This window comes from Aphanomyces astaci (genome assembly GCF_000520075.1).
Source record: "Aphanomyces astaci strain APO3 unplaced genomic scaffold supercont1.4, whole genome shotgun sequence".
Taxonomy (NCBI): Eukaryota; Oomycota; class Saprolegniomycetes; order Saprolegniales; family Verrucalvaceae; genus Aphanomyces; species Aphanomyces astaci.
In genome coordinates, this window is record NW_009798267.1 from 1,843,249 (window position 1) to 1,862,759 (window position 19,511).

General features: G+C 49.4%; 8 protein-coding genes across 10 annotated transcripts; 4 read left to right on the plus strand and 4 right to left on the minus strand.

Moving 5' to 3' along the window:
* Positions 1-161: 161 nt before the first annotated feature.
* H257_02782 (hypothetical protein) lies at positions 162-648 on the minus strand. Its single transcript, XM_009826579.1, has one exon. It carries the CDS (start codon positions 633-635, stop codon positions 270-272), a length of 366 nt encoding a protein of 121 aa, XP_009824881.1. The 5' UTR covers positions 636-648; the 3' UTR covers positions 162-269.
* Positions 649-1,204: 556 nt separating this feature from the next.
* Positions 1,205-4,446, plus strand: H257_02783 (hypothetical protein). Of its 3 annotated transcripts, none has more exons than XM_009826580.1 (10): positions 1,222-1,261; positions 1,306-1,358; positions 1,411-1,823; positions 1,893-2,095; positions 2,251-2,402; positions 2,463-2,504; positions 2,859-2,957; positions 3,072-3,158; positions 3,415-3,870; positions 3,953-4,446. In XM_009826580.1, the coding sequence occupies exons 1-10, from the start codon at positions 1,222-1,224 to the stop codon at positions 4,427-4,429; spliced, it is 2,022 nt and encodes a 673-aa protein (XP_009824882.1). In that variant the 3' UTR covers positions 4,430-4,446. The 3 variants fall into 3 exon arrangements, with proteins under 3 accessions (XP_009824883.1, XP_009824882.1, XP_009824884.1); XM_009826582.1 differs by having other exon boundaries at positions 4,071-4,446; XM_009826581.1 differs by having other exon boundaries at positions 1,205-1,261; positions 3,415-4,446.
* Positions 4,447-4,821: 375 nt separating this feature from the next.
* Positions 4,822-5,560, minus strand: H257_02784 (hypothetical protein). The gene has a single exon (XM_009826583.1). The coding sequence runs from the start codon at positions 5,541-5,543 to the stop codon at positions 4,992-4,994; it is 552 nt and encodes a 183-aa protein (XP_009824885.1). The 5' UTR covers positions 5,544-5,560; the 3' UTR covers positions 4,822-4,991.
* Positions 5,561-5,805: 245 nt separating this feature from the next.
* H257_02785 (hypothetical protein) lies at positions 5,806-8,103 on the plus strand. Its single transcript, XM_009826584.1, has 7 exons — positions 5,806-6,629; positions 6,678-6,760; positions 6,824-7,159; positions 7,225-7,444; positions 7,498-7,757; positions 7,810-7,869; positions 7,969-8,103. Exons 1-7 carry the CDS (start codon positions 5,822-5,824, stop codon positions 8,014-8,016), a joined length of 1,815 nt encoding a protein of 604 aa, XP_009824886.1. The 5' UTR covers positions 5,806-5,821; the 3' UTR covers positions 8,017-8,103.
* Positions 8,104-8,372: 269 nt separating this feature from the next.
* H257_02786 (hypothetical protein) lies at positions 8,373-11,047 on the minus strand. The gene is made up of 7 exons (XM_009826585.1): positions 10,958-11,047; positions 10,801-10,887; positions 10,204-10,726; positions 10,069-10,154; positions 9,842-10,023; positions 9,101-9,788; positions 8,373-8,975 (listed from the first exon to the last, which is right to left on the minus strand). The coding sequence occupies exons 1-7, from the start codon at positions 11,039-11,041 to the stop codon at positions 8,430-8,432; spliced, it is 2,196 nt and encodes a 731-aa protein (XP_009824887.1). The 5' UTR covers positions 11,042-11,047; the 3' UTR covers positions 8,373-8,429.
* Positions 11,048-11,702: 655 nt separating this feature from the next.
* Positions 11,703-12,803, plus strand: H257_02787 (hypothetical protein). Its single transcript, XM_009826586.1, has one exon. The coding sequence runs from the start codon at positions 11,710-11,712 to the stop codon at positions 12,739-12,741; it is 1,032 nt and encodes a 343-aa protein (XP_009824888.1). The 5' UTR covers positions 11,703-11,709; the 3' UTR covers positions 12,742-12,803.
* A 275-nt stretch (positions 12,804-13,078) lies between these two features.
* On the minus strand, positions 13,079-14,495 carry H257_02788 (hypothetical protein). Its single transcript, XM_009826587.1, has 4 exons — positions 14,242-14,495; positions 14,102-14,187; positions 13,736-14,052; positions 13,079-13,438 (listed from the first exon to the last, which is right to left on the minus strand). Exons 1-4 carry the CDS (start codon positions 14,449-14,451, stop codon positions 13,218-13,220), a joined length of 834 nt encoding a protein of 277 aa, XP_009824889.1. The 5' UTR covers positions 14,452-14,495; the 3' UTR covers positions 13,079-13,217.
* Positions 14,496-14,975: 480 nt separating this feature from the next.
* H257_02789 (hypothetical protein) lies at positions 14,976-16,530 on the plus strand. Its single transcript, XM_009826588.1, has one exon. It carries the CDS (start codon positions 15,062-15,064, stop codon positions 16,415-16,417), a length of 1,356 nt encoding a protein of 451 aa, XP_009824890.1. The 5' UTR covers positions 14,976-15,061; the 3' UTR covers positions 16,418-16,530.
* Positions 16,531-19,511: the final 2,981 nt, after the last annotated feature.

Here is a 19,511-nt window from a genome sequence, read left to right on the forward strand (position 1 = left end):
AATAAATAAATAAATGGCACTCAATCGATGGTATAAATAAGTGGCATAAACCGATGGTTTTACAATTTTCTCAACTCCCCAAATGAGATTAATCTATCAGAATGAAAAACGATCAACGCTACCGGTATGATCACGAAGAGGAGAAGTCGGTAGCTCATGCATTGGCCTCCAAATCATCATGAATGTCTTAACGTTATGCGGGTATGTTCATTGATTTGGTTCGTGGTGAACAAGCTACATACTAGGGTCAAACAATGGTATTACAGGCATTAGTTGGGGGTGTGGCGGGGTGATTCAAAGTCCACGGCGAGGATCTTGTCCACGATGGTTCGGATTTGAGTGATCACTTTGACATGCTCGGGGTGCGCATCGTAGAACGCCACGACGTCCTTGTTGGCCATGCGGACTACAAGCGCGTGCGTGAACCCTTGGGAGCGGGTCTTGGTGAAGTCTTCGCCATAAGCGAGGTCGATGACGCCAGGAATCTTGTCTTTCAAGGCCAAGATAGATTGGCCAACGGATTCGATGGCCTCGGGGGTAGCGTCATCCTGCCACTTGAACAACACAACATGCTCCACCATCGCCTTAACAACTTGCTCGGCGAATTCACAAATGAATGACGAAGTCGCCATCATACTTTTTCGTGCGTGTCTTGGTCCCACGAAAGACAGTTTGATTGGCGGATTGAAAACTCACAACGTGTTCCCATTGGATATCCGCATATAAAAGTCCGTTTATCCGGCATGATTGCAATGGGACATTACCGGTATGAGAGCATGGGTGCATACAGTACAGCTGTGAACGAGTCTTGGTCTAGTCTTGGCCAGTTGAATTGACTCAGGGGATGGACGGACCTTGTCCTTAAGGCGACGACGGATCACCTCTCTACTGTACTTCGATCGGTACAGTATGTAGAGCGACGGGAGATCACTTTCCACTTCATCAACACAACATATGTACCATCGCCCCTGGGTCGTGAAAACGGAAATGTCAGCATCATTGTGCATTAGCCTTGTTCTGGTACAGTAGACAAGTCTGTTTGACCGGCCTGAGTAGGGCGTTCCTATTGGTTCAAATCGCGTTGTTATCATGAGTTCGTCGTTTGGACATTTCAATTCAGTGCAGACTGGTAAAATTCGGACTTTTTGACATGCATTTAGATATCCGGATACGGTTAATTTCACACACTTGTGTCAAATGACAAGGGTGATGAAGCCAGCAATGAACATGCACGAAGTCTACCCGCGGAACACCCTCATCTGTACGTTCCACGCCTTATCGTACATGACACGATACATGGGGTAGGGAAGGTTGCCACGGGTACTGTGCTGTTTGGGAGCGCCGTCTTGCTGTTTCCCGTACATATTTCCGTCGCTGATCAACCATAGTCTCATCCTGCTTGGTGTGTAGTTGTTGTTATGTGCGCTGGTTGTGTACATTCCGTACAAGAAGATCAAGGCAGCCCTTGCGCGACCTCAACCTAGCGATCGATTCGACTATCAAGCATCGAACGTAACAACTCCACCATTGTACACCATGACGTCGCAGTACATTACTACCACCGATGGCACACGCATAGCCATTGACCTGTATCTTCCAACCGACAGCATATGCGCATCACCTCGAGCTTGCATTCTCACGCAAACGCGGTACTTTCGATCCATCTCCCTTCGCTGGCCGTGGCGTCTCTTGGCCAACCAAGGCCGCCCGTTCAGCTTTCTCCACACTCGGTACTACGAAGGCATGCTTGGAGCTGGCTACGCGGTCGTTGCCATGGACATTCGCGGCACGGGCGCGTCCTTTGGCACTGTACTGCACCCGTGGTTGGTCAATCAAATGACGTGGCACGCTACCAGCCACGCATTCTCTAAACACAATCCACATATGTGTAGGCACGTCCTCGAACGCCAAGACAGCGTCGACGTAATTGACTGGATCACTCGACAACCGTGGAGCAACGGTCGCGTGGGGCTGTGGGGCATGAGCTACGAAGCCACGGCGGCGTACCTAACAGTGTCGACCCACCACCCCGCCATCAAAGCGTGCGTGCCCATGTACATGTTTTACGACATGTACAGCGACATTGCGTCTCCGGGTATGATGATTCTACTACAAACAGTTGTTATATATCCATACATATATATATATATATATATATATAGATTGAAGCATTAAATATATGCCATACATATTTATATATAGTAAGTATATTCCATCCAGGTGGTCGATTTGATTTGAAGAGTATAATAGGAGGGATTGCGCAACACTTTTTCACACTAAAATGGGCCGAGTTGACGGCGTATTTGGATCGCAATGCGATGAGCGACCTGCCGGCCATGATGGGATTAGGTCGGCTGTTCTTTCAAGGCGTCACCCCTGCATCCCGCGACTGGGACGACCTGGTGAGATTTCACCTCGATTTTATATCAATATAGTTCACCCCCTTGTGTGGTCATGAGTAGGTGTGTGCTGTAGCCGAGCACGAAACCAATTGGAAAGCAGAGGTAAAATCTTTTCTAGGTTGTACGAGATTTTAGCCCTTTTTGTCCATTTTACCTGACATTTTGATAAATTATTCGACATTTTCGTTGCCATGACTGTGTTGCAAAATCATGGATAATAATAATAGTAACGTTATTGTCGACTTGATACAAATTTGGGGAGGGGCCAAACTGATCCACAATCGATCTGATTGGTTGCATTTCATTGCAAAGGTTTTGATTGGCTAATGATGTTGACGTCAACTGAGGTAGCCAATCAAATCGATTTAAATTCCAACGAGAAACCACAACACAATGAAATTTCACTCGAAAGCACAATAGTAGTAATTGACACGACTAAATAGCATCATGGTGTAGATCCATCCATCGCTCAACCGCGACTCGCATACAAATGGCAACATTACGCCGGGTGACTTGTCTTTGAGTCATGTCCGTCACGCCATGGAAATGTCCACGGTAATATAATACCCTCGATGCCCCCTTCTCTCGGTCTATTTATGATATATATATTCATATAACAAGCTCCAACCAAAACACGACACTGGATGTACTCTCTTCGTACATATGTAGGTGCCGATGCTGTACTACACGGGCTGGTACGACCAGACTGTGCGCAGTTCCCTGCAAGGCTTCAGTCTAGTCCCTCAACGTAGTCAGGTATTGTGGATTCGATACTACGAATTTCCAGACCCCGTCGAATCGAATGATATCGCCGCCGAATCGCATCACGAATCATCGACGCTATTGGCTAATCCATTTTTAAGTGGTTTTTGATTGGCTCTTAAAGGACAAGTATATTCAACCAATCAGAACTCAGGCGTGATTCCATATTGATTCGCGAATTTTGCAAGTTTAGTCATACATACAACCACCAAATATGGGGTTTGTGTGCATACTAGTGTATGTATTGTAGGTGGTCATTGGGCCGTGGAACCATAGTGGCGTGCAATTCTATAACCCTGTCACACAAATCCACCAACGCAGTGCGTGTGACCACGTCAACCGAGTCGTTTCATTTTTCCGACACCATTTGAACGACGATGTCACAGCCTGCTCTGCAGCCACGTTTACTGGATCCATCGAGTACTTCACGTTGGGCGACAATACATGGCGAGTAGCAACGTCGTGGCCGCCTCCCCACGCCACTAGACACGACTTCTTCCTGTCCATGAACGACCGCGCCTTGGTCACGGACGTCCGCGCCATTCAACCAGGCTCATGCACGTGGAATGTGGAATATCAGCGCGATCTCGGCGGCGTTTCTCGTTGGCAGGCGACCATCGACGTGTACGAGCCGATGCAGTACCATGGATGGCATGCAGCGAATCACGTGGTGTTTACGTCTCTGCCGTTCGACCACTCCGTCACGGTACAGTACTATCTATGCCTGCGTTGGAATCACTAGAAAAACATTCTGCCAATATATATATATATATATATATATATTGTAGATTGTGGGAACTCCAATCCTGACGCTGTGGCTCGCGTCCGCGGCGGCCCCGCACTCGGGGGATGTGTTTGTCTATGTCACACTTGTCACCCAAGACTCGGATGTTGTGTATGTGACAGAGGGCCAATGTCGAGCGGCACACGCCCCGCAAGATGGCGCGGGCGGCAGCATGAGTCGTCAGAGTTCGCCGACGTACTTGTTGGACCCAGTGCCGCACAACCCAGACCCAGACGTGCCCCGCCATTCGTTTTACGAACGCGATCGGCGACCGATAGCCACGTGCACGAAAGTGACGTTTGGCCTGCTGCCGATCGCGTTTCAAGCGCCGCGGAAGGCGCGGCTTCAGGTCCGCATATGTGGCCACGATGCCAAGCATTTCACCCAAGTTGATCCCTCGCGGACCATGGAGGTCACGGCCGACGCCACGACGTGTGTGTCGAGCTTGAGCTTGCCAATTCTCGAAACCCCGCCCTTGTAAACACTAAAGCTATCCAATATATATATATATAAATGGATTCTAAAGGAAGACGGATCAACCACCGTTGAGATGGTTCAACAACGCTATAGAGTGCCTGGAGGTATCTTGTTGCTACTTCTTGTCGATGGCATTCGTTATTACTTTGACTGCATTCGGTGGACTAGTTCGGCAGATAGTGGCTACTAGTACACTTTAGTAGGTAACGTTAGTACTCAAAGACCACAGTACACTAAATATAACAAGGTCTACTAGTACAACGTTCCACGTATCATCATGTACCCCAGCCACCCAGTTAGTACTGGCGATGCACGCAGTGCGACCAATATGCTGCTAAAGCATTATTAGTAGTAGTACTCTAGCAATCCCTGTTAGTCTGTTGCCTACAATGCCTCAACAATCATCGTTTATTCTCGGTTAAAGGTTAAGAACCAAGACCTTGTGTATACGTTTGAGATATATGCAAATTGCACTTTGGCGAATTCAACAATAGTTACGGGGCATCTTTGTCAAGGACGTGCAACTCATACATATACGAGTCGTGTTGGTTCAATCGCAAAATATACTAATTCCCGAGCAAGTCGTAGTCGTCGAGCTTGTCGTTGTACTTGAGGATTGTCCGCTTGATCTTGGAGCTGTCGACCCACGTGACAAAGTCCTCAAACGGCCGCGTGATCATAAAGCTCGGGTCCGTCACGGTGTTGGGCCCGACGCGGACATGGCCTTGCTCCACGAACGTCGTCGCTTCCTTGATGTTTTCGCTCATCTTGAGTCGTACCATCACCACCGGCAGCCGGCGGCGGCAGAACGAGCTCACGTTCAGCTCTTCGGCCTTCAACAGACTCTTCGTGCCGTTGATGATGCCCATCTGGTACAGCTTTTCGAGCAGCTTCTCGGTCGTTTTGATGCGAAATGGGTCGTTGGACGGACGCTTCTTCAGCCGTGCCACGACGCGACCGATGTCGCCGACGAGCTTGTTGTACTTGTGATACTGCTCGCGGTCCGGCAGTCGGTAGCGGCGGATGACCTTGATCTCATGCAAGTTGTTCTCATTGCGCCATTCCAGCAAGTCAACCTTCTTGAGAAGCTTCTTCTCATGGTACTTGAACTGCCGCATCTTCGCCGACGACGGACTGTCAAAATGGAAAACGATGGCCAACACCAACCGTTTCCGCTTTAGATTACATCTGATTCGTCGAAAATTAATTACATCCACCAATCCAATCGATTCCTACAAGCCTAATTACTTTTCATTCGATATAAATCGACGAACCATATCAACCTATTTCTCAGTCCCAGATGTGATTTGTTGAAGAAGTCTAATTTCAGCCAATCAATTCATTCCGATCTTAACTGCTCGAAAGGACACGGCGTCCTTCGATATTTCCATCCACTATGGACGCCCGCCGACCGATGCCACGCTCGATGGAATGGACGGACAAGGACAGCATGGACGAGCGATTCGCTTCTTCGTCAAAACCGAAGACGGGGGCGCCGCCATCCTACGCTGGAGACTCGCGCGGGCCTTACCGTCCGTATGAACCGTCCGCAGCGCCAATAGCGCCAACACGCGAGGAACCATACACCTCGTCCACAGGATATTCGGCTGCTCCGATGCCATCGACAACGTACGCGATGACAGGGCGCACACGTCTGGCACCACGTGGATTTCAAACGGAGTCGTATGAGGAGAAGTTGCGCTCGGTGTCGCCGCCGACCTCGACCTCCAAGGTGTTGGCGGACCCGCCCATGTTTCCATCTCGTGCGAGCCACCGAACGCCACCAAATCCACCGTCTTCTGAACCGCTTGGACGACATGACGCGTACGCCGAGTATAAGACCGGCACGAACCATCATCGGACATCGTCCAAACTCCAAGAGCCGCAGCATGGACAATCCGACATGTACTCGGAGTACAACTCCGTCCGGCGTCCCAGCACAAGCAAACAAGTCGAGTTTGACAGCCAGCCGTCGTCTAAAGGAATGACAGCCTCTTCCGAGCAGCACCAAACATCGCGTTATCGACAACCACCTCCATTACCGCACTCGTACGCTGGCACGTCTAGCACAACGTCGACACCGTATGCTTCGCCAATGAAGGAGTACAACGACTACACAGCAGCCACCCCTCGCTCCTACTTGACGACAGAGTCTGCACCACCACCACTATCGCACAAGACCATGATTGGAAGTACTACTCAAGGTTTGTCCTGTGCGTTGGTCTCGCCCCCTAACAAGTTCCTATTCATAGATCTACATCTTCTCGTTGAGCAAGCATTTGCCTCCATCGATGACACGAGGGCGCAACACAGCGTGCTCTTTGATTTGTCGGCGGTACTCAGATCATCCTACTACGTAGTCATTGGATACAGTATGTCTGCTGAACTAACGGCGTAGTCGCCACTGCGCTACAACGTTGAAGTGGCTGACCGGGCGGTCAAGGCCATGGATCACATGGTTCGGACGTTGACAGCGGCTCGTGACCGGCTGCAACAACTGAGTCATGTCGAAACTTCGGCGCATTACACGTCAAGTCCATCGTATGATAGCGGCGGCACCACCGGTCGCCACGTCATCAAGGCAGACACCGCTGAGCATGCATGTAATGATCCAAGTCAAAGTGACCGCACCATCGCAACAGATCGCTACAGCGTGCCTCGTCCAGCTTGCGTAGACATGCCCGATGTTCTCCGGAATCCTTATGAAGCCCCGACGACAACAACACCGTCGCAGGTATACAACATCTCAACCACCTTGGCTTCCAAAGGGAGTCTTGAAAGAAATATATATATCCGTAGTCGCCTTCTCGTTCTTCCAAGAGCTACAAGAGCAAGAATGGCCTCGACATGGACACAAACCACAACGAATACACCACGTCCTTTGGTTCTGCTCCCCGTGACAACCCCAGCGGTCGCTTCTCTGACGAGTCGTCGTTGTCACGTAAACCCAAAGATGATGATGGCTTGAGCTACCATCGCGCTCGATTGCTATCGACGGACACGTCCATCCACGACGAAGGTGCGTGTAGGAGGAGCCTGGATATGTCCATGTTGACATGTCCATTACGGTAGCCGCGCCAGTATCGTATATTCCTACAAAAGTCGTGCCGCCGCCATCTGGAGGGCGCAGCATGTTTGCCGAGTTTGATCGGAAAATGAAAGAAATTCGAGACTCGCTCAATGCGATAGCGTCCCGCGAAGCCCTGACATTGCCCCCGACGTCGTACCTACCCCAGGAACCTGCCACGTCATCGTCGGCCAAACCCATCAAGACTGAATCGTTTGACGAGTACTTCAACGCGTTCAAAACCGACTTGGCCAAATTCACCGCCGTAAACTCTATTTCAATCCCGATATCAACAACTCATATCCATGCATATGTAGTCACCGTTGCGAGGGAAACACGACACGCCATCCCCTAGCCCCGACAAAGCGTCCGTGAATGTAAGTGCTACACTTGAGTGATATATATATATATATATATATATATATATATATATATATATATAAATATTATAAATTAATGTATTGGGGTGAGCGTAGGACCAATACAACAAGTGCGATTTGGACGGTCGCCATGCGACGCCATAGAACCCATACGTGATTTTCAGTTGGGAGCTAGCTATCCATCTATTCATTCATATATATAATAAATACTACACAAAAAAGTCAATGGAGCATTTTAATTATATTTTGTACATTATTACTAGATCTCTTTATTTGTAGACAGTGATATAATTGATAATTATTAGCATAGAGTTTTCACAATATTATTTCAAACTATTTCCCGTTTCAAAATTGTTTACGATCAGCACGGGATTGGTACGGCCATGCATAAGTAAGTAGCTATGTGATTAACGTGTTGGCTACCGGAACGATATTACTATTCGCGGTATATATCGCTTTTTTCCGGTTGACACACAATATGGGCAACGGCAGGATAAAGTCGCATAGGTTATCATTGAGTACTCTTTCTTACACGGTTGTTTCTGAAGTTGCGGGGGTTATTGACCTGCCGATTCCTGTTCGTGTGCAACTTGCTGCACCAGACCAAGCAGCATGGCATCGGCAGCCACGACCACCGTCGAGTTGCTTCTTTCGGGGGGTTTTATCGGTCGTTGGTTTCTCCTGATCCTGCCTGGCATCTCTGTTGTCGGTTGGAAGGTATTGGACTCTGGCAAGACATAGACTCGTGGCGGTTGCATGGCCATTTTCCCCATCATGTCTTCCATATCCGAGTTGATATGTCCTTGTGGGGGTGATGGTTTCGATGACGAAAGCCCCCCCGAGCCCCCCACCCCCGCCGATGCACCCCTAGCCTTGTGCTGCCCCGTCGTCGATTGGCCAGTCGATTCTCCAATCACAAGTGGTGACGGAACATGTGCTTTGCGGCGCCTTGTGCTATGGACGTGGACCCAGCACTGGGGACAGAAATGTGTCGTCTCTTCGCACTCGTCGCACTTTAGCACGGCGCGCACGTCGCCGCATTCTTCGCACAGTCCCTTGCGTACGGCGCGCCCTTTAACTTGCACAAAGTACGTGGCTCGAATCTATATGCGAAAACACGCTCGTCATGAGTCCCCCCACAATTCAATACTTTTTCTAGCCCCCCCCCGAACGACAATCTCCATTCCACAAAACACTATTGGCGTCCTCAGCCGCCCTACTACAGTACCTCTTGTGCCTCAGCACGTCCCTTGTTGCCCCGCACACGCCGTTGAATCCGAGTCGCCATGTGATGCCGGCGCAATCCACCGTAATCCACCAAGCCCCCAGCGAATGCCACGTCACTAACATCTTCGTCACCCCCTCCCATCGACGTGGCTTTCTTCGTGTGGTCCTGCACACTTCGCAGCTGTGTGTTGAACGTGATCTGGCTCGTGATGTCGGCGACGAGGTGTGCTGTCTGAGACCGGACGATCGCGTCAAAGGTCAGCCCAAACACATCGTCCGTTGCCTTGAGCGATGGCTGTTGATATGCCAACAAAGCTGGATGTGTTGTCATGACGCTGGTGACATTGGCCAGCATGGCCGCTGACGGAGTGGACATGGCTTCGGCGTAGTGTAGCCATAGATGCGACGACATCGCAGGATCCAAGGCATGCTCGTGTTTGTCCAAACTGGGAGAAGGGTTGGTTGAAAGCGTGCCGTTGCTTCCTGACTTCACATGAGGAGTTGTGGATCGTGTTATAAACTGGCGAATGGGGTCGTCGTCTGCACAAGAATCATCACTGACTGCAGCGTTGGCATCAGTCACAGACTGACGAGGAGGGGGGGAAGAAGTCGTCGTCACGTCCACTCGAAACGAATGGGGCCACGTCCAGATCTTGTCTTGGCCTTCGATGGCCCAAGGTGGTGGAAGTCTAATCATTGAAACTTTGAGTGTGTTTGGTGTAATTCAACCTATGTCGTATACTCGATCTGACGCATGTCATAGACATGGCCTGCGACTGGCATATTCCACGCCGCTTTCGACGCCAAATCAATGGACTGGATCACGGATCGATGAGTGGCCACAGCTGCGTCGCGCCTCGTCGGGTCTGTCGGCAATCGCGGAATACTTGGTTTTGGTGGTGCTCCGTCTATGGAAGGAGTGTCCTAGAAGACGAGGTGATGGCCACCCCATTCAATCTAAACTCATACATTGGATAGCGATGATAGCAGAGTCGGGGCCACAAGCGTGCGCAATCTGTGGTCACATCGCGCCAACGTGGCGAAAACACTGGCGTCTAGTGCTGCCACGTCAGAGAGCCAGTATCGTGTGCCGTCTGTACGAACCAGAGGCGCGCTTGGGTTGGCGCAACGTGGTGCAATGCTCGTTGAACCTGGCGGTCCAATTTGCCGTTTCACGCTGGAGTTTTTCATACGTGGCACGCCTGGCGGCGTCGCCGTCTGCTTTGGTGGAGCCAGTGGAAGGGATTTTCCATGGATGTTTCACACTGAACTGCCGGACTGCGTCCCGAATTCGTTGGTGGATCTCTTGTTTCTTGGCTAAGAACGTCATGGCGTCGACGTCTTTCGAAGGTGAAAATGAGGATGGCGCGGACTCGGACGACTGGTTAAGATCGTTGGTATCATCTTCGTCGGTGTCCCAGTCGTGGTGGTGGTGGAAGTTGCGCTGGTAGTTGGTGGACAACGTGTACTCCTTCCATCGCCGCTGTATGAGCCGTGCGCTGCGCCGCTTCTGCAGCGCCACGAGGCGATCGTATTGTACGGGGGAGATGGACTCCATGTATTGGAGCTGCTGCTGGTGGTGCCATATGCGCGCCCGTCTCGCCTTGCTCTCGACTTCAAATGCACGCTAGAGTGTATCCGGCACATAAAGCCCATATCAATATAGTCGTTTTGGACATGAACGAACGCGTCAGCGATTACCTGTTCCCGTCGAAACTCGCGGAAGGGCACGTACTCCCGCCGCACAGCCCGACCTCGCTGACGCGCTTGCAGCTTTATGATTGAAATCTAGCAATCAAACATATATCCCATCGTAACGCGCTGGTTGCATCGATAAGTGCCACATGCATCATCGTACAATGTAGCGGCGCTGCCGGACGCGGCACTGGCAGCCCTTCCATCGAGCCTGGATGAGTGCCGCTGCTTGGTCGGGAGATTTCATTACTATGGAAGATATGCCTGTGATTGGCCCATCACGCAACCAATCAGACATTGTGATACAACTTCACCTTTCCATTTGAATATAGGCCTGTGATTGGTCCATGAGGCAACCAATCAGATGCTGAGAAACTACTTCAAGTTTCAAACACTGCACATGATGAGGGAAAAATAGATTTCTGACTCGACCAATCTGACAATTACGTAAAGCAAGCCCACCTTGTTGGACATCTCAGCGTTCAATCCAGCGTTGGGACAACATATTGGTACTAGTACTGTGCTAACTTTGGTTGGACTAAGCTCCAGTAGCAGTCAAACTGAGGCTTAAACTGACACCTAGAATAGCTGTGCTTCTTACCATTCTGTCGTACGAGTAACTGGCGTAATGCGTTCGAGGAAAATCCAAGTACTTACGCAGACACTGCCACGTTGCTGAAATGTCATTCTGCTGCGATATGCATCAGTATAATATTCCACAAGTAATCAATTTATACAGTATATTTAGCGAATGAAATCACACGGCGTACAAATGTACCATCAGAAACCAGGAAACATTAACATTCACAGTATTTCTGCCATAAATAATATCGCGACCCACGGGTTCAACATCAAGTGCTGGAGACCTGGAGTAACAGTTGCAACAGGTATGGCATTTTGCGATCTTCATCGAAAATGACAACACTACGCAAGGAAACGGTGCAGCGGTCGCTCTCTGGATCACTGGACATGCTGAAGCTGTTCTCTGCCGACTTTATGGAGACATCGCAAGCCATAAAAGATCAGCTCGATGTCTTGGAGCGCAAGGAGCAGGCGTGGCGAGAGCTTCAGCTCCGCATTCAGCGCAATACGGTCGCTGCCGCCGACGCCATCACGTTGGACGTAGGCGGCGTCGTGTTCAAGACCTCCAAGCAAACGCTATTGCGCGTCGAAGGCACGTACTTTCATGCGATGCTTGGGGCGGGGTGCTGGCAGCCGGACGGGCCAGCGAACTCGTACTTTTTGGACCTGGATCCGACACATTTCGATCGTGTCATGACGTACCTGCGGACGAGCGAGCTGTCGTTTGACGGGCTGTCTGCATGGGAGTGTCGTCAGCTTCGATCGACGTTGGACTACCTCAACATCCTCACGCCTCGCGACCTCGCCATGTCCAAACCAACCCCACCATTGATCCAATGGAACCCTCACGCATGTTCGTCGTCGCTGGTGCTGCTTCACGACCAACGGACCGTTCAAAAGGCGGCGGGCGCGGGGCGAAGCGTGTCGAATGCGGTCGTGGGCACGACGCCCGTCGATGTGTTTTCACTACGCCTCGACGAATTTCCAGCCACGGGCAACGTTCTCGGCAAGATCTTTGTGGGGTTGGCCCCGTCCAAGGGCTTTGGCGTGTACTCGTACAATCCGGACCGATGTGGGTACTACGTGGAGCTGCGCCACGGGTCGGTCTTCGGCCAAGATGGCACGACCGGCAAACCGTATGCCACCGGCTTCAAGACAGGCGACGTTGTCACCGTTCGCCGATGTCACAGGCAGATTCATTTCGAAAAGAACGATCAAGAGCTAGGCGTCGCGTTTGAGCTGGGTCACGACGAAGGGCAACAGGACCTGCTGCTGTTTCCTGTCGTGAGCATGTACTACCACGGCGCCACATTGACGTTGGTGCCGTCGCCACCGAAATGTACCAATGCTGCAGGACAACTTTAGGACATAGGTGTGCTTTCAGCTATCGTTAATATAAATTAAATGCCATATGTAACTGTATCGCATGCACCGAGTTATATGCTGATATTGTCAAATCGATTCGAAAAACCCTCGGCAGAATCGATAAGTCTTAAGAGACCGCCTAAGCCAATGAAATCACGTTCTGGTGAATTTCTGCCAATCCAAACGTTTGACTCGACGCTGTCCCTCCGCATTGGGCAAAACCATGTATATACTAATCTGTGTATACTATAGTTTATACAAGCTTAAATGGGATAAAATAGATTCGAATAAATTTGGCAAAATCACTCTCTCTCTAGTCCAAATTTGGATATATGGGGTTGGAAGTTGTGCATAATGCATGAATGCTTAGCAACTGGCGTAGCCACTGGAGCAACATATGACACACGAAAGGTTTCATCGCGACCTGCATACCTTTCGAATATATATACACTACTCCAACAAGGACGTCGATATAGTCATGCTGCCGACGACGGCGACGGCGCCTTGAGGGATGTCATGTGCTCCATAAACTCGGTCGTGGTCGTGCAGTGCAGTTCCAGGCCCAAGTACCGCACGGTCTTTCGCAGCTGGAGGGTTTCCCACAGCGACAGACCGCCATACGACAGCGCGTCGCCAGTGCGGAGGTGCGCCATCACCCGGTCAAAATGAATTGGGTCCACGTCGATAAAGTATTCGTCTAGACATGCAAAAATATCACTTTTGATGTTGCTGTTACCATCAAAACGAACGTATTTGACCAAATATATCGAATGAAATGTCAATCTTACATACATTGCACACAAAAAATGCTGCTATAGAAACGAACAATTTAGGGAATTCACCAAAATCTAAATGGAAATAGCGAAGAAAATGTCAATTCTGTGCATATATTGGCAACAAATATCATACGAAATGTCCATGACACGCTCTTAGAAATACTACTACGTAGTAGTAGTAGTCAATTCCGCGTATATGTAATTGATTGCCGTCTTACGCAGAGGCGGCGGCGGCGAGTCATTGGACAGCATCATGGTGAAATACGATGGAGAGTGTCGTAGGAGGTTCGTGGCGGCGGTCTGAAAACGCTGGCCACCGACGTTGAGCGTGATCATGTCCGCGGCTGCGCGCGCATTCTGCCGGACGGACGCGAGGAACGAGTCTTGTTGATGCTGTTTGAACTGCAGGAGGTCCAACTGCGCTTGGAGGAGCGCGGACATGGACGATGGTGCGACGTTGAAAAATGTAGGGTGCGCTAGACCAATGCGAGTGGATGCACAAGCCACATGCACGAGACGATCCACGACGATAATGCTACAAGATGGAGGTTAGGAGGAAGATGAAGGAAGATGGAGGGGGATACAGGTTTCCGGCCACGAATTTCGGAGTGTACGACACCAGTTGGACGAGGCAACATGCGTGCATGATGCGGTTGCAGGATCCCTCTGCCTACATATTATCACAAAGACGAATCAAAGATGAAATGTGTAGATCGAAGCACACCATCAAGACTCCTGGCTCCACGAGACCCGAGATGCAATACGCGCCGTCCGACAGCACCACCACGCAGTGCGGAGACGACACACCCTCTTGGATCTCCTTGACGTGGATGACCTGCAGACAAGGGTGCAAGGTAGCAGCTGGATTCGTGTACAGCGTCGCCACCGCATCCGTTGTGATGGACATCACGTCTGCGGCATCGCCGACACACATGCTGATAAAATCAATATCTTGTCATGTTACACATACTATTTCTAGGCCAACACGTTAAATTAGTGTGACTCTGGACAGTTACAGACTCGTAACCGTTTCCGCCATTGGAGGATCCGAGATGAATCTCAGGGATAGCTTCAGGAGGTACATGACCTGCAAGCTCAAGGATAGTTATAGGGAAGGTATACGTGATGCAGGCTTATACGTGACGGCATTCGCCGGCCGAGACACCAATAGACTACAGTATCGTGAGTAGGTACATGACAATGTCGACACAGAACAGGTGGAAATGCGATTGGCATGCAGCAGGAAAAGGAGGGGGATTTCCTGTGCTTTCACTGCTTCTTGTGTCAAGGGGAGTGTGTGTGTCCTTACCAGTCCAATGATTGCACACTGGAGATGATCCTGGGCTTTGTGTCGATTTCTGATGCTCCCAGAGATGGTTCAGCGCAAGTTTCTAAGAGACGAATTCCTGAATCCACATATCATGACGAGTGTATGTATACATGCACTATACTTGTATAGCAATGTGTATGGTATACTGTAACATAATGAAAAACCATCACCCCTCACATCACAATTGTCGTCTGCAGTCGCCGCCGACACTGTGATGTCGATCTCGCAGTTCTACATCCTCAGCAGCCGCGGGGACTCGATCCTCTTCAGCGACTACCGCGGCGACGTCCCTAGTGACAGCTCGGAAGTGTTCTTCCGGAAGGTCAAGTTCTGGGACAAGGGTCACGCGGCGCCGCCGTCGTTCCACGTCGACGGGGTCAACTACTTGTTCGTGAAAAAGAACGCGCTGTACTTTGTGGCCACGACCCGGTTCAACATCTCGCCGAGTTACATCCTCGAGTTGTTGACGCGGCTGTGTCGTGTGTTCAAGGACTACTGCGGCGTCTTGACCGAGGAAACGCTGCGCAAGAACTTTACGCTGTGCCTCGAGTTGCTAGACGAGACGTTGGACTACGGGTATGCCCAGGACACGAGCACCGAAGGGCTGAAAGCGCATGTCCACAACGAAGCCATCCTCGTGGGCGAAGCGGCCATGGCCAAGGCCGCGAACAACTCGATGTTCAAATCGAACGTGAAAGCGGCCGTGTCGGCGCACAAACCAGTCGCCAACGCCAAGGCGGGCGCGTCCAGCAAGGACAAGCAAGTGAACGAACTATTTTGCGACATCCTCGAGCGCCTCAACATCGTGTTCTCGTCCAGTGGAGCGATCCTGAACTCCTCCGTGGAAGGGCGCATCCAAATGAAGTCGTACCTCGCTGGCAACCCCGAGCTGCGCCTCGCCCTCAACGAAGACTTGATCGTGGGCGGAAATGCTTCCATCAACCACTCGGGCTACGGCCAAGTCGTGCTGGACGACGCCAACTTCCACGAGTGCGTCCAGCTGGACGAGTTTGAGCGTGACCGCGTGCTTGTGTTCACGCCCCCGGACGGCGAGTTCACGGTCATCAACTACCGCCTCACAGGCCGTGACTTCCGCGCGCCATTCCGCGTCTTCCCTGTCGTCGACGAAATCTCGCCGACCAAGATTGAAGTCACCGTCAAGATCCGCGCCGACATGCCAGACAACAACTACGGCGCCAACGTGATCGTTCGATTCCCAGTTCCCCAAAACACAATCGCTGTCTCATGCGACGACGTGGGCAAAAAAGCCTCGGGAAACCAGCTGGCCGAATTCCGCCAAAGTGAACACCAGGTGCGCTGGGCCATCAAGCGATTCCCTGGCGGCGCAGAGATGACACTTCGAGCCAAGATCACGCTGAGCGCGCCGAGCCCCCACGTCCGCCGCGAGATTGGACCTGTCTCGATGAACTTTGAAATCCCCATGTACAACGTGTCGACGCTTCAAGTGCGGTACCTCCGCATCCCCGACCACGCGCGGCACCCCAACTACCAGTACAAGCGCTGGGTGCGCTACGTCACGCAGTCCAACTCGTACGTGTGTCGGATTTAGTATCCATAAAATACACAAATAGTACAAGTAGTAGTAGTACAAGCCAATACTAGTACTAGTAGTAATAGTAGTTAGTGGTCTCATATTGGGAAAAAAAAAGGGAGAAGAGAGCGTCACAAAGGCGGAGGTTTTTGAATAGTATGTACTAATAGTAGTACGACCTCTGGTACTATTAATAGTAGGTATAAAGTGCAGGCACACAACATTCAATGCAATACAAAAACCAAGTAAAACGAATCTGTATTTCAAAAGTTTATGACCTGCATCAGCCGCTCACAGGCGCGTATCCATCAATTCCAATGCAATCACGTCATCCTCAGCCACATTATTGCTCCGAGGGATCTTGTAGCTGTTCTCGCCATTGACCCCAACAATCGCATGCATTACCCGTCGCCAGGTTCGAAACGTCTTCTCCAAAGTCAATGATGGCAGACACTTGAACGATTCCTTGACAGGTCCTCCATGGACCGACATTACATTTGCTGCTGCAGTGACTAAATAGAGTTGAAGAAGCCCAGGTCTAGAACGTTCTAGACCTGGGCTTCTTCAACTCTATTGTGCCAACCAGGTCTAGGTAGAACGTTCAGGTCCTCAGTCGCCGGACCTGAACGGTCTAGACCTGGTTAGCACATTTGCTGGATGTTCCAACCACCCTCAGTTGCCGCTTGAACAAGCAAGGCATCGTCGACAGCAATGTGCCCCATTTGTGCTTACTTTCTGAAGCGCTTGTTGTTTGTCAAATTTGATTTGGAATTTGTATGGCGAGCAGACATGGAGTCGTAGCAAGTTCGAATGTGATCAAATAATTCAACAAAAAATATGATCAGAATCGCCTCAACGCTCCACTAAGTTTTAGGCCAATCAGATGCAACATTCAGAATAATTTAATAATGAGTATCAAGATTATCAAAATATCGAAAACTAGAGGTATGCTTTGATAGAGGAGTTCAAGGTGCATACCAGTATGAATAAACTAATTCCGTCCCAGAGTATCCCCAATCGAAAGATAGTGAATCAAGAATCCAAGTTTATTATTTTATCCACGATGTAACGTATTTATCCGGAGTGCCGCCAAGTTTGATACTTTATCCTTTATATTTTGGATGTAACGATTCTATTCGGAATTGGGTTCCACTCTTATCCGGTTTATCCGTATTATCGTACATTTTGTCCGGTATTTTTACATTATCTGCACCCATGTGTGATTGCTTTAGATTTGGAGGACAACAGTCATATGAGCAATTTGTACCAAATTGCAATCGTTGCAATACTATTCAACATGTTACAGGTGAATAATTACTCGCAAAATTTGTTGCAACCATTTTCGGAATTCAACTACGGTAACGTTATCTCAAATGTTGCAACTACTTTCAGACAGAGGTAGTAAGTACTACAGTAGTAGCAGAGGTAACGTTAACGTTAGTACAGTACAAGATTCTGGCCCAAAACACCATTTTGAGGCGGAATTCCATGTAACGTTACCTTTCCCTCCCCTGGGGAATCCGGATAACAAGGGCTGCGTACGAAGACGACGGACCGAACTTCGAAGCAGCTCGGTCGAACCACGAGGAATGAAACGTTGAGCAAAGTAAAAACCGAAGATGACACACCGCGAAACAATTGGCGAAGCGGTTCCACAACATGTGGTACTGCACTGTAGTATCGGCCCTCGCGGAGGAATATCTTGAAAACAAATCATACTGTAATCCAAACTCAATCAACCATGAATCTGATGAAACGTGAAACATGTCCAGCGTGAATACATGTTTCAATCATGATCAGATGTATTCCAGGTGGGATTATTCCGCAAGGAAGTCCCGATTGTTAAGAACAAGGTGGACCATCTACTACCTCCATGTTGAAAATTGCATGTTTGGTTCAATAACTGGATGTCCCATTTTTTCCCAGAAATTTGAATACTGTACTGTGGTGAGATTCGATTCTACTTGAAAATGTTACTACCGTAGTACCAGCCAGACACACACCCTTTTATTTAATACTACATAGTAAGTACTACATATACTAGTGTGTATTAATAGTATATGCATAGAAACTCCTGGAGTACTAACTTGTACAGTACTACTAGTACTACGTAGTACTAATGCAATCTCACCGCCGAATGGGATCACGAATGGGCGCTATTGGCTAATCCAATTTTGAGTGGCTCTTACAGAAAGGACAAGTATATTCAACCAATCAGAGCTCTAGCGTGATATTGATTAGACAAACCATGCGATTTTTGGAAGGTTTTAGCGAATTTACAATACTAGGTCTTGGAAGTACTGTACAATTACAGTACAGTATTCCAATTTCTGGGAAAAATGGGACATCCAGTTATTGAACCAAACATGCAATTTTCAGCATGGAGGTAGTAGATCGTCCACCTTGTTCTTAACAATCGGGACTTCCTTGTGGAATAATCCCACTTCGAATAAATCTGATCATGATTGAAACATGTCTTCACGCTAGACATGTTTCAAGTTTCATCAGATTCATGGAATTCCGCCTCAAAATGGCGTTTTGAGCCAGAATCTTGTACTGTACTACTATCAATAGTACTACCGTAGTACTAAACATGTTCAGGTTACCAGTCGCACCCTAAAGTGTGGTTGTCCACTTTCGACACTGCATACACCGAGTACATATCGATCGGTATTGGTATAGTACATTCTACTTACTTCATGGTACAAACGTTCGCTTCAATCGAGCAAGTAGACAACCACAACACAGCACGAGAGAATAAATGTACTAGTATTTAGCTCCTTTTGGATTGTCGTCGTGGCTGTTGAAGGAAATGGTTGAAGAGCATCGTCATCGCTGGCGGCCCCTATCCCAACTCTTTAACTCAACACTTCGGTTGTAAGTACTTACCGTTACTGTACTACTAGTACTTGTTACAGTACGGATAATTAGGGCTTATCCGGGCGGATTTGTCCCCAATTAGCCGGATGTCCCCAAAATCTTCAGAATGGGGACAAAACACCCGGATACATCCACAAATTATCCGTAACTTTGATGGTACCACTGTTGTAACACGTTTTGGGGATAGGGACATGGATATTTATTTGGGGATGCGTTGGAGATGCTCTTACAA

Excerpts from the sequence above, each read along its gene's own strand:
- H257_02782 (XM_009826579.1), bottom strand. The coding sequence starts at position 635 with ATGATGGCGACTTCGTCATTCATTTGTGAATTCGCCGAGCAAGTTGTT.
- H257_02787 (XM_009826586.1), top strand. The coding sequence starts at position 11,710 with ATGACAACACTACGCAAGGAAACGGTGCAGCGGTCGCTCTCTGGATCA.
- H257_02789 (XM_009826588.1), top strand. The coding sequence starts at position 15,062 with ATGTCGATCTCGCAGTTCTACATCCTCAGCAGCCGCGGGGACTCGATC.
- H257_02783 (XM_009826580.1), top strand. The coding sequence starts at position 1,222 with ATGAACATGCACGAAGTCTACCCGCGGAACACCCTCATCT. Across the intron at positions 1,262-1,305 it reads CCCGCGGAACACCCTCATCT|GGAAGGTTGCCACGGGTACT; the intron begins GTACGTTCCACG and ends TACATGGGGTAG. Across the intron at positions 3,159-3,414 it reads TAGTCCCTCAACGTAGTCAG|GTGGTCATTGGGCCGTGGAA; the intron begins GTATTGTGGATT and ends TATGTATTGTAG.
- H257_02784 (XM_009826583.1), bottom strand. The coding sequence starts at position 5,543 with ATGCGGCAGTTCAAGTACCATGAGAAGAAGCTTCTCAAGAAGGTTGAC.
- H257_02786 (XM_009826585.1), bottom strand. The coding sequence starts at position 11,041 with ATGAAATCTCCCGACCAAGCAGCGGCACTCATCCAGGCTCGATGGAAG. Across the intron at positions 10,727-10,800 it reads GCGAGTTTCGACGGGAACAG|CGTGCATTTGAAGTCGAGAG; the intron begins GTAATCGCTGAC and ends GATACACTCTAG. Across the intron at positions 9,789-9,841 it reads TATGACATGCGTCAGATCGA|ACTTCCACCACCTTGGGCCA; the intron begins GTATACGACATA and ends TTCAATGATTAG.
- H257_02788 (XM_009826587.1), bottom strand. The coding sequence starts at position 14,451 with ATGTGTGTCGGCGATGCCGCAGACGTGATGTCCATCACAACGGATGCG. Across the intron at positions 14,188-14,241 it reads TGGAGCCAGGAGTCTTGATG|GCAGAGGGATCCTGCAACCG; the intron begins GTGTGCTTCGAT and ends GATAATATGTAG. Across the intron at positions 14,053-14,101 it reads AAATTCGTGGCCGGAAACCT|CATTATCGTCGTGGATCGTC; the intron begins GTATCCCCCTCC and ends TCCATCTTGTAG.
- H257_02785 (XM_009826584.1), top strand. The coding sequence starts at position 5,822 with ATGGACGCCCGCCGACCGATGCCACGCTCGATGGAATGGACGGACAAG. Across the intron at positions 6,761-6,823 it reads TGCTCTTTGATTTGTCGGCG|TCGCCACTGCGCTACAACGT; the intron begins GTACTCAGATCA and ends CTAACGGCGTAG. Across the intron at positions 7,758-7,809 it reads ACTTGGCCAAATTCACCGCC|TCACCGTTGCGAGGGAAACA; the intron begins GTAAACTCTATT and ends ATGCATATGTAG.